The sequence below is a fragment of the Orcinus orca genome, chromosome 19, assembly GCF_937001465.1.
Source record: "Orcinus orca chromosome 19, mOrcOrc1.1, whole genome shotgun sequence".
Classification (NCBI taxonomy): domain Eukaryota; kingdom Metazoa; phylum Chordata; class Mammalia; order Artiodactyla; family Delphinidae; genus Orcinus; species Orcinus orca.
Genome location: NC_064577.1, coordinates 46,400,865 through 46,416,613, shown reverse-complemented (window position 1 = coordinate 46,416,613; position 15,749 = coordinate 46,400,865). Strand labels below are relative to the sequence as shown.

Below are 15,749 nucleotides of genomic sequence, written 5' to 3'. Positions count from 1 at the left end.
GTTTCTGTTGAAAGATCAGCTGTTAACCTTATGGGGATTCCCTTGTATGTTATTTGTTGCTTTTCCCATGCTGCTTTTAATATTTTTTCTTTGTATTTAATTTTTGATACTTTGATTAATATGTATCTTGGTGTGTTTCTCCTTGGATTTATCCTGTATGGGACTCTGTGCGCTTTCTGGAGTTGATTGACTATTTCCTTTCCCATGTTACGGAAGTTTTCAACTATAATCTCTTCAAATATTTTCTCAGTCCCTTTTTTTTTTCTCTTCTTCTTCTGGGACCCCTATAATTCGAGTGTTGGTGCATTTAATGTTGTCCCAGAGGTCTCTGAGACTGTCCTCTATTCTTTTCATTCTTTTTTCTTTATTCTGCTCTGTGGTAGTTATTTCCACTATTTTATCTTACAGGTCACTTATCCATTCTTCTGCCTCAGTTATTCTGCTATTGATTCCTTCTAGAGAATTTTTAATTTCATTTATTGTGTTGTTCATCATTGTTTGTTTGCTCTTTAGTTCTTCTAGGTCCTTGTTAAACTTTTCTTGTATTTTCTCCATTCTATTTCCAAGATTTTGGATCATCTTTACTATCATTACTCTGAATTCTTTTTCAGGCAGACTGCCTGTTTCCTCTTCATTTGTTTGGTCTGGTGGGGTTTTTTTACCTTGATGCTTCATCTGCTGTGTATTTCTCTGTCTTCCCATTTTGCTTAACTTACTTTGTTTGGGGTCTCATTTTTGCAGGCTGCAGGTTCGTAGTTCCCATTGCTTTCTTTGGTGTCTGCCCCCAGTGCGAAATGTTGGTTCAGTGGGTTGTGTAGGCTTCCTGGTTGAGGGTACTGGTGCCTGTTTTCTGCTGGATGAGGCTGGAACTTGTCTTTCTGGTGAGCAGGACCGTGTCCAGTGGTGTGTTTTGGGGTGTCTGTGAACTTATTATGATTTTAGGCAGCCTCTCTGCTAATGGGTGCTGTTGTGTTCCTGTCTTGCTTAGTTGTTTGGCATAGGGTGTCCAGCACTGTACCTTGCTGGTTGTTGAGTGGAGGTTGGTCTTAACGTCGAGATGGAGATCTGTGGGAGAGCTTTCGCCATTTGATATTACGTGGAGCTGGGAGGTCTCTGGTGGACCAATGTCCTGATCTCGGCTCTCCCACCTCAGAGGCACAGGCCTGACACCCTGCCGGAGCACCAAGACCCTGTCAGTCACATGGCTCAGGAGAAGAGGGATAAAAAAAGAAAGAAAAAACTTAAATGGAATTAAAATAAAACATAATTCTTAAAAGTAAAAAATATTAAAAAGTAAGAAAAGAAAAATCAAACAAACAAAATGGACAGACAGAACCCTAGGACAAATGGTAAAAGCAGAGCTATACAGACAAAATCACACACAGAAGCATGCACACACACACTCACAAAGAGAGAAAAAGGGAAAAAAATATATATATATATATCCTTGCTCCCAAAGTCCACCGCCTCAATGTTGGGATGATTCGTTGTCTGTTCAGGTATTCCACAGATGCAGGGTACATCAAGTTGATTGTGGAGATTTAATCCGCTGCTCCTGAGGCTTTTGGGAGAAATTTCCGTTTCTCTTATTTGTTCACACAGCTCTTGGGGTTCAGCTTTGGATTTGGCCCCGCCTCTGTGTGTAGGTCGCCAGAGGGCATCTGTTCCCTGCCCAGACAGGACGGGGTTAAAGGAGCAGCTGATTAGGGGGCTCTGGCTCACTCAGGCTCTGGGGAGGGAGAGGTATGGAATGCGGGGCGAGCCTGTGGCGGCAGAGGACGGCATGACGTTGCACCAGCCTGAGGCACGGTGTGTGTTCTCCTGGGGAAGTTGTCTGTGGATCATGGGACCCTGGCATGGCGGACAACACAGGCTCCCAGGAGGGGAGGTGTGGATAGTGACCTGTGCTTATACATAGGCTTCTTGGTGGCTGCAGCAGCAGCCTTAGCATTTCATGTCCATCTCTGGTGTCCGAGCTCATAGCCGCGTCTTGCACCCATCTCTGGAACTTGTTTAGGTGGTGCTCTGAATCCCCTCTCCTCACGCACCCCAAACAGTGGTCTCTTGATTCTTAGGCAGTTCCAGACTTTTTCCCGGACTCCCTCCCTGCTAGCTGTGGCGCACTAGCCCCTTTCAGGCTGTGTTCACGTAGCCAACCACAGTCCTCTCCCTGGGATCTGACCTCCGAAGCCGGAGCCTCAGCTCCCAGCCGCCCTGGCGAGTGAGCAAACAAGTCTCTGAGGCTAGTGAATGCTGGTCAGCTCTGATCCCTTTTGCGGGAATCTCTCCGCTCTTCCCTCTGCACCCCTTTTGCTGCGCTCTCCTCCGTGGTTCCAAAGCTTCCCCCCGCCCACCCCCATCTCTGCCAATGAAGTGGCTTCCTAGTGTGTGGAAACTTTTCCTCCTTCACAGTTCCTTCCCAGAGGTGCAGGTCTTGTCCCTATTCTGTTTTTCCTTTTTTTCTTTTGCCCTACCCAGGGACGTGGGGACGTCTGAGGTGTTCTGCCAGCGTTCAGTAGGTGTTCTGTAGGAGTTGTTCCACATGTAGATGTATTTGTGGGGAGGAAGGTGATCTCCACGTCTCACTCCTCCGCCATCTTGTAGGTCCCTATTTCCACTCTAATCTTTATTATTTCCTTCTTTCTCTTCACATTGGTTTTTGTTTTTCTTTTTCCAGTTCCTTTAGGTGTAAGATTATATTGTTTATTTGAGATTTTTCTTGTTTCTTGAAGTTCCCTCTTAGAACTATTTTTGCTGTCTCCCATAGATTTTGGAATGTTATGTTTCCATTTTCAGGTCTTGGAATATTATGTTTCCATTTTCATTACTTCCTCTTTGATTTCTTCATTGACCCATTGGTTGCTTAGTAGCATTTGTTTAGCTTCCACATGTTTGTATTTTTTGTGGTTTTTTTCTTGTAGTTGATTTCAAGTCTCATAGCACTGTGGTTGGAAAAGCGGCTTGTGTTTTTAAGTTTACTGAGACTTGTTTTGTGGCATAACACGTGATCTATCCTGGAGAATGTTTCATGTGCAGTTGAAGAGAGTGCACAGTTTCTGCAGCTTTTGGGTGGAACATTCTTAAAAACATAGTTACAGGTGAGAGAAAATCAGAATACAACAGTGATGCATCAGACTAATAGGCTGATGTAAAGTACAGTGTTGTCAGTTCTACTTTTAGCCTGGATCTTTTGCTGCCTTAAAAAATGTGCTCCGCAAAGGGAGAGGCCACAACAGTGAGAGGCCCGCGTACCGCAAAAAAAAAAAAAAAAAAGTTGACAGATTCTAGATTCATTTTGAAGGTAAACTGGACAGAATTTGCTGATGGATTGCAGTGTGGGAAAAGAGAAGAGCAAAAGGATAGTTGCAAGATTTTTGCCTGAGTAAGAAGATTATGGGAAAGAGCAGGTTTGGGAGAGAAAATCAGTTCGTTTTGACTTTGTAGACATCTTAGTGACATCATACTATGCATTGTTTTATATTTTTAAATTTCAGATATAGCAGTAACATTCAACATCCTTCCATTAAGTTCTAGGCACCATCCCATGTCAGCATTTATGGTAATACTGCATTCATTTTATTTTTTTTACTTTTTTATTTTATTTTATTTTGTGTGGTACACGGGCCTCTCACTGTTGTGGCCTCTCCCTTTGCGGAGCACAGGCTCCGGACGCGCAGGCTCAGCGGCCATGGCTCACGGGCCCAGCCGCTCCGCCGCATGTGGGACCTTCCCGGACCGGGGCCACAAACCCATGTCCCCTGCATCGGTAGGCGGACTCTCGACCACTGCGCCACCAGGGAAGCCCAATACTGCATTCATTTTAACGGTACCTTTAATTGTTGTATTTGAAAGACACAGGTGTGTGAGGTCCTGTTCTAGGCCCTTTTCAAATGAATAGTAACAATGGGTCAAAGGATATACACATTGCTTATTTTAATACATATCACCAATGTGACCTTCAAAAGAGTAATTCCAATTTATCCTCCAATGATGGCAATCATTTTTTCTTTCTTTCTTTTTTAAATTATTATTTTTTTGGCTGCATTGGGTCTTTGTTGCTGCACGCGGACTTTCTCTAGTTGCAGCGAGTGGGAGTTACTCTTTGTTGCGGTGCACAGGCTTCTCGTTGCGGTGGCTTCTCTTGTGGAGCACGGGCTGTAGGTTCACGGGCTTCAGTAGTTGTAGCACACGGGCTTAGCAGTTGTGGCTCGCGGGCTGTAGAGTGCAGGCTCAGTAGTTGTGGCACACGGGCTTAGCTGCTCCGTGACATGTGGGATCTTCCTGGACCAGGGCTTGAACCAGTGTCCCCTGCATTGGCAGGCGGATTCTTAACCACTGCGCCACCAGGGAAGCCCTATTTCTTTTTATAATTCTCCAATCTGGTAACATTTTTTCCTCATCTCCCTGTACCTTTTAATGATGAATCAATACAGCTTATTTGTTATGGTTCTGAATAGTCTGTTTAAATCCTGCGCTATATGTTGAATTTATAGGAATTCTTGGAGAACATAAAGAATGATGAGTATTCAAGCCAAGGAAAGTGCTTGTGTGAATGGGTACACATTATGTTTGGACTGGGGTGGGGTTGGGCTGTATACACAGTAAATTCATCAGGTCATAACTCCTCCCCAAAGGTAACCACTATCCTGACTTCTAACACATTAGATTAGTTTTAGATTAGTTATGTATGTATATGAACTTTGTATTCTTTTGCTTCTGCTTCTTTTCCTCAGTATCCTGTTTGTGAGATTTGTCCATGATGTTTTGTACAGCAATAGTTTCCTCATTCTCATTATTATATAGTATTCCAGTGCATGAATATTTATCCATTTTGCTGTTGGTGGATATTTGGGTTGATTCCAGGTTGGGGCACAAATAGTGCTGCTTTGAGTATTGTCTTAAATGCCTTTTGGTGGACACGTAGACATATTTCATAGTAATGAACTTGTTTTGTCACAGGGTTGGCAAATATTAACTTTATTAAATCTTGCCAGTTTTCAAATTGGGTGTACCAGTTTATACTCCCACCAGCAGTGTATAAAAGTTCCTTACCAGAACTTGTTCCTTACCAACACTGTTTTTCATTTTAGCTATTCTGACAGGTATGTAGTAGTGTTGCATTTTGTTTTTTTACTTTTTTGTTTGTTTGTTTGTTTGTTTGCCATGCCACCTGGCTTATGGGATCTTAGTTCCCCGACCAGGGATCAAACCCGGGCCCTCGGCAGTGAGAGCACAGAGTTCTAACCATTAGACCACCTGGGAATTCCCACATTTGGGCTTTAATATGCATTTCATCATGATTAATAAAGTTGGGTACATATTTTACTTGGCAGTTTGATACCTTTGAGTTTTGTAGTATCTGTGATTAGGTTCTTTCCAGACAGAGGGGTTTTTATTTCAAGTAATAAAGGAGTACTCTCTATACTTTTTTTCCCCAAAGTGAAATTTTAAAGTTGACTCCAATATATAAAACAAATTAAAAGAGTATCTCTTGAGAGGCAGAATACCATGGTAATTAAAAGCTGATTCTGGATCTAGTCTCTTCCATTAGGAATTGTAGTTTTGCCATTTACTAGCTTTGTGAATTTGGGCAAGTTACTTAACCCCTATTTACTTCAGTTTCGTTATCTCTAAAATGAAATGTATTAAACTTTCGTCATAAGGTTAATGTCAGGCTCAAGTTAGTTAATATAAAGTACGTAGGACAGTGCATGTTACCTAACAAGTACTATATAATGTTAACTGTTAGTAGTAGTGGTAGTGATGGTGATATAAATTTATCTTATGAATTTATACCAAGTTAGTTGACAAGAGTAAGGGGGCTCTACTGTTGAGCACAAATTTGAAATTGAGGGTTATGGATGATAGTTGGAATTTTATTTTAGTCTCAGCCTTTTTTTGTTTTGGTTGCACAATACCAGGAAAATTTTGATTCACACAGATGAGCAATTAAAGATACTTATAGTTCACTCAGTAGCTTTAGGATTATGCTTTTAGATTAATTTAATTGGTAAGTTGCTTGGATTTCCTGTTTTTAAATAAAAATCACAGAAGCTGCACTAAAATTTATTATGGTTTCAGTATGCTGCCTTATAGGTTTGCTTTTTATTGCTTTCAACCACAAGATAAGATGAGCAGCCCATGTCCTCAAGCCTTGCCTGGCACAATAAAGTGTGACTCTATGGATACTGTAGTGTGTTTACTCACTGTTGCAAATTTAATGAGCCAACACATAGGCTTGATTAGAAACAAATCAAAAGTCAAAGCTACAGGTTTCCTAATTAATGGTATATTTTCAATATATTCAAAGAAAGCTACACAAACCAAAAATGAGTTTACCAGGCAGCACAAGTTATGTGATATATGGTGTCTGGTGTGTTAATATTAGGCATATGAAAACATTCATGCATGTGCTGTTACAGTTCATAGTAGTTACTTCTACAGCCAGCTGGCACAGTCACTGGCTGTCACTTACAAACAGCCTTGCATGTTTATAGCTAGCTGACCCTTATACCAAGAGACCGTTTACAACTGCTCTCATGCTTTCAGACAGACTTAAATGAGTATCTTGACAAGCTCCTTTAGCACCAGCTTTACTTCTCCCCAGCAGACTGTCTCCCACTGCTCCTTAGCCAGTATGGGCTCCTCCAGGCTGGCTGGTCTCCCCTCTTCCTTGCCACCTCCACGGTTTTGTGTTCCGTTCTCTGTGATAACAGTGCCTGCCTGCTCTACTGTCATCACTATCTTGGGTACTGTAATTTCTTCGTGGTCCTGCTTGGATTCCATCTTCTCTCAGAATCACTCCTCTCTGATACCATTCTCTCCTGTGAAATCCTGTTCTGACATTCTGTATCTTGGGATCTTAAAAACTTTTTTTTAAAGTATCAAAGTTGTGCTCCATGAGCCACATAGTGGCTCACACAAACTCCATCAGCAGAGGGAGCTAAATAAAAGAAGATGAGTCCCTGAAATTAAGACCTGAAGTAGAGAAAGTACTTATAAATAGTGACATGTTCACGTACTGCTCAGTAGTGAAAAAGAGCTGGAATAATATTAGAAATCAATGATTTGGACCCTAGTCCCAGGTTAAAACTTCTATGAGGAGATTTGTAAAGTGTTTTTCCAAGAGGTAATTCTATATCATGTTAAAAACCTACTTATATGGGGGATGACCTGATAAACATATACATATTAGGAGAAGCAATCAGATGTTTAGTTTTTTAAAAAATTCTGTTTATTCCTTCTCCAAAAGTTTTATTAAGGATGATGAAATGAGGTCACTAGCTTTGTGAAGAATTTCATATGGAGCAATGAGTCCTGAAGTTATCAAGGATTATGGATAACCCATTCCAAGTTTTAAAGATAGAATTTTCAAGTAAATTTCTTATATTTTGTTTTGATTAAGTGTATGTATCTTAATTTCAGTTAGCAGACTTGAAGAAAGAGAAGCAGAACTGAAGAAGGAATATAATGCATTACATCAAAGACACACAGAGGTGGGTTTCTAGGTTGTTCTTACCATGCTAATATTGAGATACAGAAATTAACCTTAGAAAATGGGTCTTAATTTCTCTTTGAAAATCAGCTAGTATAATCCTTGGGGATTATTTTGAGAAGACTTTAAATTTCATGTAGCATGTACTTAGTTACCAAATGTTGACTTTTAATGTCTTTTATCTGGCATTAAGTTTTCATGTGGTGAATTAGTGTTACACAGAATATTGTAATTATTAAGGCAGTTCCAATACTTGTGTCTTTGGCTGGTTAAGTAAAAACTTAATGTGTGCATAATAAAAAGTATACGTGGTACTAATATGAGAGAATAGATATAATTTGTTTTGTTACCTGTTGGGAAATGATGGATTGGTAAATTGTTGGTCAGAGTCTCTACATTTATAATACAGTATAAAGGACTTACTTGCATCAAGCTCATAACAAATAACAAACAAATTATAATGTCTTAAAATGACTCTAAAACAGGTTTTCTGCATGAAATTTCAGTATTTTAGATGAACAACTCTAGCACATAATCTCTTAAAAGCAATTTAGAAAATGTACTTGAGGGTTTTTTAACCTTCTTTTTATGATTTTCTGTCAGCCTTTTATATGTTTCCTTTGTTTCTTTCTATCTCCTTAATGTGAAAATTGTTGCTGTGTATCATGGTCATTCTGGGGTTCACATACCTAAATAAATAGAATTTTCATAGATGCATGCACTGTTACCTGAAAAAAATAATTGCTCTCTTTCCCTTTCTAGTCCAGTCTTTCCCATGATACAGATGGTTCCAGTCTTCAGCTTCCATTTTCCTTTCACTAGTTTGGGTGATCTCTTATCCTGCCTCTGGTAGGGGCCTATATTGTTGCTTTTAAGGAATGTAAAACCCCACCGCACTCAGTTTCATTTGCTTTGGAGACTAGTGTTCTTAACACTTTCTTGGGGAGGTGTTGGAATTTCTTCCTGACGTGTGAGGTTTGATTATTACTGTTTTTTTGTTTTTTTTTTTTTTCCGGTACGCGGGCCTCCCACTGCTGTAGCCTCTCCCGTTGCGGAGCACAGGCTCCGGACGCGCAGGCTCAGCGGCCATGGCTCACGGGCCCAGCCGCTCCGCGGCATGTGGGATCTTCTCGGACCGGGGCACGAACCCGTGTCCCCTGCATCGGCAGGCGGATTCCCAACCACTGCGCCACCAGGGAAGCCCTGATTATTACTGTTTTAACTTACATAACCACACACTAAGCATGAAGTGTCACAGAATTGATATATAGTGGTGGAGGAAAAAGATTGGCCACAGAGGGCTGGAACCATAGAGCTCTTGAAAAACAGGAACAGCTTACATAGCAGCCTTTTCAGTATGTAAAAAATAACCACATTTTAATAAGACAGGTACTTGGTAGATATTAAGACTGTTAAAGAACAATTGATTGTTAAAGGTCTATTGTTGGTTCTTTTCACACCATTCAATTCAGTGCCTGAACAATGCCCTGTACTGGTAGTGCTTATCAATGCTGATAATTATAAGCATGTTTGGGGGAGTAGGTTTATGTGCCATAAATAGTTGATAGTGATGAATAATGAATAGTCATTTTGTTTTTTCACTGAAGTTTTAACCTTTGTAATAGTTGAGGATTGTTAAATTGAAATATGTATAAAATATGCAGTCTAGAAAAAAAATCATTGTAAAGTGAAATTTCATATTTTCTCTCATATACGTATTTAGCAAAAGTGAAGATGTGTTCCAGCAGAAAAAGCAACCTGACATCTTAATTTCAAATGAAAAGATATAATAATTTTTCTATTTCTGATCCTTCAGAGGACAGCCCAGGAAGAAGAAAAGATCTCAGGAAAATCCTAAATACCAAGGCAGAGATTTGGGTCTCTCTAGTAACCAAGGCAGATCTTACATGTAGCATTTTCATAGGGTCCCCACCCTTAGTCCTAAGCAGCTTCTATCCTCTGCCCTGATAGGCTCTCTGTATTTCGTTCTGCCTCAAGGAAGGTTTATATAACACAGATATGGCTGCTTTAAAATGTGGGTCTTTTCTATTCTAGCCCACATTTTTCTGTGTTTATACAGCTGTACTAGAAATACAATTCAATTAGCAATTATAAATAGCTATCCAATGCTAAAGAACTAGGTGTCCTTTAAAGGTAAATTCTGAAAACCTTCAGGGAAAGGAAGTCTGAAGGATTTAACCTTAATCTTTCCACTGTTACTTCTAACTAAGGTAACCTTTGTTATAGGCTACAAAAAAGTTGTTTAAAAGCACCTTTTATCAAAAGCATTGTTTGCTGCTTAAGAGAAATCTCTGGCTCTTTTTGTAATGTGAATAACTGTTCTCTAATTAACTTCAAAATTTTATACACATTACTGAATTTGCTTGAAAGAAGACATATCTTGAAGAGGGCATTGGAGGAAATATACATACTGTTATATTAATCACTAAAAACTTGAACCCCGGTCTTACATCAGGGACTGTTTAAATGCATTTTCATCTCATCCTCTGAGTAAATTCTTATAATCCACCCCCATTTTACAGATTGAAGCTTAGAAAGAGAAGATGGAGTGATTTGTCCCAAATTCCATGCTAGTATGTGACTGGATTTGAACCTGGGTCTGTCTGATTCCCTTGCCTGAATTTTCAATAATGCTTTTAGGTTATGAAACACATGGACGTTAAATGCACTAGAAAATTTTCTTTGCCTCTTTGTTTTATGCCATCTCAACCACTTTAAGAATAGTGGCTTTGTGGATATACTTAAAGGATTTTGAGCTGCATATGGAAGGATTCAAGGCCAACAGAATTAAAAGGATTCATGCCACTTGTCTTCAAAACCTCTATTTTTGCCTTGCTTTTCTAATAACTATTGCCTTGCATTTCAGTTTTAGCCAAAGTTGACAGTCAACCTCTGCTGTGAAGATTTCTCTAAGTGGGAGGGGAGTTGGGATGTTCTAAACAGTGTGCTTGGGACCCTTCTTCATGACTCCAGCTACTTGTTGCTGAATTGACTCCTGGATATGTGTGAATTAATGTTAATTAATTTTCCGGAGAAAATTGAGAGTTACCATTCTGAGATAAGGAGGGATGGGGCTGGTGGACCCAATAGTAGGTTATCTAAAGCATATCCTATTTTACTCTACCTCTCTTTTCTACCTGGCAGCATTGCCCCCTACTCAGTTTTTTATTAAAAACAACCTGAGCTACTCTGTGAAGCCCTGTAATTAAAACTTAAATTTTTATGTACAATTTATTATTTCTACTTTTTTGTGCATATATAGAATATAGTGCATATTTTATTTCAGACATCAGGAAATGCTTTAGGATGTGGGGTTTTCTTGTGGGAGTGAGGAAGAAAGGACAATGAACTTATTGCCTGCCTCCAGAATTGACTGAAAGGACAGATACACCATGAGTCCTGTAATGCTTAACTACTCTGATGACTGAGTCAGATGGACCTGAGTTCTGGCCACAAAGCCAACTAGCTGACAGAGCACAGTTAATCATTAACTAGCTGGTCAAGTTGGGCAAATTATTTTAACCTCCTTAAACTGGAGTTTATCTAGCAAATCATATTGTTGTTGTGAGGATTAATTGAAACAATGTACATGCACTGGCTGATTTATAGTTGGTGCTCAATAAATATTAGCTGCCATTTTGTTGTTGTTGTTCTGTCCTATTAAGTGTTAGTTTAATTGGGTTGAAACCAATTTCATTATGTAGACCATTTTGGAATGTCAGAAATAGTTACTTGAGTCAGTCATTTGAAGAAGGTTTGGAATTCAACATCTTCTAAATTAAAAAATTTTTAACGTATTCATTTAAGACAAGAATCAATCTATAGAATGCATCATTTGGGGTAGAACTGATTCTGTATCTTTGCATTTTATTTAATCTTTTTATTTGTCTATATTGAATAAATATCAATAGATTATTATAAAAGCAGTCTAGGGGAGATTTCTATTCATTTGAATGCTTAAAGAAACTTAGATTCTTCCATTTGAACGAATCAAATTCATACAATCACTCTCCATTAAAAAAGAATTTGACTTAGATTTTCTCAAATCTTTTGAAAATTTAAATTGGTGTCTATTTGGCCCAACCATCACTTTGTTATACTAGTCTCATTTAAATTTTTTCCCTTAAAGTTTTCCCTGATACAAGAAGGAAACAGCTCATTATTTCTGACTCACTGACACAAAGACGAAAGCTGTATTTCTGCAAAACTGTTCTTTAAATGGTGGTAAAGAGAAAATCTTTAAATTTAAAAGTTTTAAAAATGCTTTCATATACCATATCCATGTGATTCTGTATTAACTTTTCCTTGTCTGATACATTTCTTATTTGGGCTAGTTTTAATTGGGGAACAGCCTGATTGATTCTTTTATATTTGATTTGATAGAATTACCCATCTTAACCCATGCATCAGAGTTCATCTTTTTGTTTATTTGAAGTAAATAACAGTTTCAAATTGATTTACATACTTCTTAATTTTTGTATATGCATGCATGCCAAGTAAAATTTTCACAACAAAAGCATACTTTAAAAAAATATATTTATTTATTTATCTGGCCACACTGGGCAACTGCGGGATCTCAGTTCGCCGACCAGGGATCGAACCCTGGCCACAGCAGTGAAAGCGTGGCCAGGGTTCGAAAAAATTTTTTTGCTATGCTAAGCAAGATGTTGGCTACTTTTGCGGACACTAGCATCCTTAAATGTAAGCATTTGCATATTCCTTTGCCGTTAAAAGAAAATTTCATCCTTAATATTCTTTTACATGGAACTGTAGTCTGATAAATAAGAAATTTATATTAAAAGGTTTCCCTTGCTAAAACAGTATGTTTTTATTCCAGGTATTAGTCTTAAAATTTTGTGTATTCTTTTCTTTCTTCAAAATAGATGATCCATAATTATATGGAACACTTAGAAAGAACAAAACTTCATCAGCTCTCAGGGGGTGATCAACTAGAGTCCACAGCTCATAGTAGAATTAGGTAAGCTTTTTAATACATTTTTGCCTTGGGAAAAAGGGAAATAAAATAATCTGTTTGTTTCTGTTTCTCTCTGTTCTTTAATCCTGGAACAATAGTTAAGCTGATTCAAAAAGCTCTCTACTGTAGTTGGAATGCTACCGGAGAGAGTAGCATGGAAAAACAGAACAGCTTTCACTAATGAAGAGGTAAATTGTGAGCCATGCTATATGGCAACATATCGAGGTATTTTGATTGATTTCTGATATTTAATGAAGATTACACTAGGTTTAAAATTGTCTGATTTGTGAGAATGCTGAAAATTTTCATTTCTCCTGTATAATTGGTTTAAAAGTCCTTTTTGTTACAGAGAGGCATGTTTGAAAGGGTTAGTAGCTAAGACTTCTGTTTGATGTAGGAGTGTGAATAAATTATGTAGATCTCCAAGCACTGTAGCCAATGAGCTAAGCCAGGACTCTTAGTGGAGAGGAAAACAGTTAATAGGCTTGCCGTTGCTCTGGATTGCTGCATAAATGCTAGGAGCAGCAGCTCTATGGTTATGAGGTGGGGAGAGCGGGATGACGTCATCGCTTCGGAGCTGCTGCAGGATGGAGTGGAAAGCTGCTGCTGATGGCATTGTTTTTGTGGCAGCAGCTGAATGACAGATCCTCACTACAAAGATACCCCTTTGGCCCCCGTGTAGGCCTCCTGGTTCCGGTGTTTCACCATGCCAGCACAGCGCCATGAGTCCTGGATGCATGCTGCTGTTTGTGTTTGGCTTTGTTGGCGGGGCGGTGGTCATTAATTCTGCTATCTTAGTGTCTCTCTCTGTTTTGCTGCTTGTGCACTTTTCTATTTCTACCGGAGTGCCAGCTCTGACGCAGAACCTACCAAGGATACTCAGGTACTTTAGTCTCTCTTAGAAGTCCCTGTTTAGTTGGTTTTTCTTGAATTTTTAGCTTCACGGGTCTTCTTTGTAACCATTTCTGTTGCAGATTGAAACAATGGAAAATGGATTGAAGCTGAGATTTCATTTCTTATTTATAGTAATTTATGGGCTGTCACTTAGGGATACGGCTTGGTGTTTGGAAAGCACCGACTTAAGAAAAAGATTTTCAGATTGTACTTATACACAAGTACAAGATCAGTGTGGTCTTGTTTTAAGCAGTGTTCAAAGAGTAAAGGGAGAGCAGGAGTCGAGCATTGGGTCTAAATTTGCACAGTCTCTTCGTTTAGTATCTGAATATTTAGGAGCAAATAATCTTTTATGGTGGGACTTGTAGTTGATTAGGCACAGGCCATAGGTGTTTATTTTGTTCCAACTATCCTTTGACTGATGGAGGTTCAGGCATCCTTTTTGCAGTTTTTGCAATTTTTGATAGCAGCTCATGGGAACTGACAACTTAAATATTTTCTTTCTAAAACAAAATATATTTTAAAGCAAAAGGATTTAAACCTTTTAGGGCAAGGAATTCATTTTTTTCCCCCAATTATTTACACATCAAAGTTATGAAAGCTTTACAGAGCCTATTCACTATTGTTTTGTCAGATGTTGCCTTTTCTTTGTAGACTTGGGTGACAAATATCCATGCCCGCTTGTGGGGGTTAGTCATCAATCTCTGTAGCTTTTCTGCTCTTCACTCTACTTGCACGCTCTAAGAACCATCTTCTGTATTTTAGAGATTTAATGTTTTGGTTTCTTTTGTTTTCTAACTCCTCAAACTAAAATTGATTTGTTGAGATTTTTGCTTTGTGCATCGTTTTAAATGAGGGTTCATAGTGTATAGCTTTTTATAAGTGTTTACTTAAAACTCAACTCCTAATTGTGGACTTAAAGTAGTAAATTCCCTCAATGTGTTCTTTTTTTATTCATAGGTCCATTCATGTTCAACATTAGTTTAAGGTCCAAAAATTAAATTTCAACTATGGTCTTAAAACTAGGTACTTGGTCATTTTTTTTTCCTGATTTTATAAAAATCAGGAGCAAATCTTATTACTTGTGTATATTTTAATACATAAAGGATTTGTATGTATCTATATATAGGCTTTTAGGAAATTGAAAAATACCTTGACTCAAGAATATTTAGACTATTCAAATAAGATTAGTCTTAAAGGGCTGGCTTAGGTTTCCGTTCCATTTAAGATGCCAGTGCTGTGCTGTGCCATGCAGTGCAGTGTTGTGCCATGCAGTGCTGTGCAGTGGGTGAGAGGTTTGGAGTCAGACTGCCTGGCTACAAACGCTCTGCCACATGCGAGCTGTGGGGCCTTTGGCAAGGTGCTTACTCTCTGTGCCAGAGTTTCCTCCTCTGAGGTTCTTACCCCATTGGGTCGTTTTAAAAAACACGTGAGATGATTATTTTGTATTCAATCAGTCGCAAGATATATTGTAAATTAAACAAGTAAATAATTTTCATAGTCACTTACAACTACTACATTTTTAGCAAAACTATTTTAGCTCTAGCTGTTTTATTCATAAAATAACTTACGATTAAATTCAAAAAGTTCCTTGACATAAAAGTTGCTGTTGATCTGATTGAAGAAAGTCTTCCATATTTAGTCTTTAATATTAAGATTAAATTGTCAAGAAATAGGTAGCTCCAAGGAAAGTACATGGGTCTTGAAGTCAAAACAGGCCTGACTTTGAATCCCATTTCTGCTGATTACTAGTGCCTAAAGTCTCTGAGTGTCACTTTTCCTAATCTGAAACCAGGGAAAATAATTCCTATTTCCTTATGAGGATTAAATGAGATAATGTAAATAAATCATCCATCTGAGTGCTTGCCACATGGTGGGTGTTGAACAAATGTAACCTTTTTACTGTTCTTTATAATATGAACAGTAGATTTTATTAATTATTATTTGTTTTAAATGGGAATAATAAGCTGTTTCAAAACATATTTGCAAAGTTATTTATGCACATAAGGTAACATTTAAATAACCAATTTAAAAATGGATATATGGCAGTTTTAAAAAATATGTAACAAGGATTCTGATAGCTGATGATAGCTTTGTTTCTAGGTAGTAATGCATTATTGAAACACCTGGGCTTTAAATCTGCCACTTGATATTTTCCCACATGTATTTCATTCTTTGGTTTCTTTTGTGAGTTTTACTGAAGCGTTTAATATATAGAGTATCAAACATGCATACCAATATAGTACAGGACTAATGTTCACTTTTCAGCGTTTCCTTTTGAAAAAAGGACTCTACTTAACGTGCATAATTACATGTCCTTCTCCCTCCCCGCCAAGTCTTACGTAGTTTATCAGTAAAAAAAAG

General features: G+C 38.3%; 1 protein-coding gene across 12 annotated transcripts in view; it reads left to right on the top strand.

The window, feature by feature from the left end:
• SPAG9 (sperm associated antigen 9) overlaps window positions 1-15,749 on the top strand; it is a 140,702-nt gene that overhangs the window by 58,877 nt on the left and 66,076 nt on the right. For 8 of the 12 annotated variants that reach the window (XM_033410927.2, XM_033410926.2, XM_012537737.3 and 5 more), the window contains 2 exons: window positions 7,426-7,496; window positions 12,400-12,494. In XM_033410927.2, the coding sequence (XP_033266818.1) occupies window positions 7,426-7,496; window positions 12,400-12,494 (166 nt within the window). Of the gene's footprint in view, window positions 1-7,425; window positions 7,497-12,399; window positions 12,495-13,005; window positions 13,375-15,749 lie in introns of those variants that run through there. The other 4 variants (XM_033410932.2, XM_033410931.2, XM_004282554.3 and 1 more) reach the window with 4 other exon arrangements.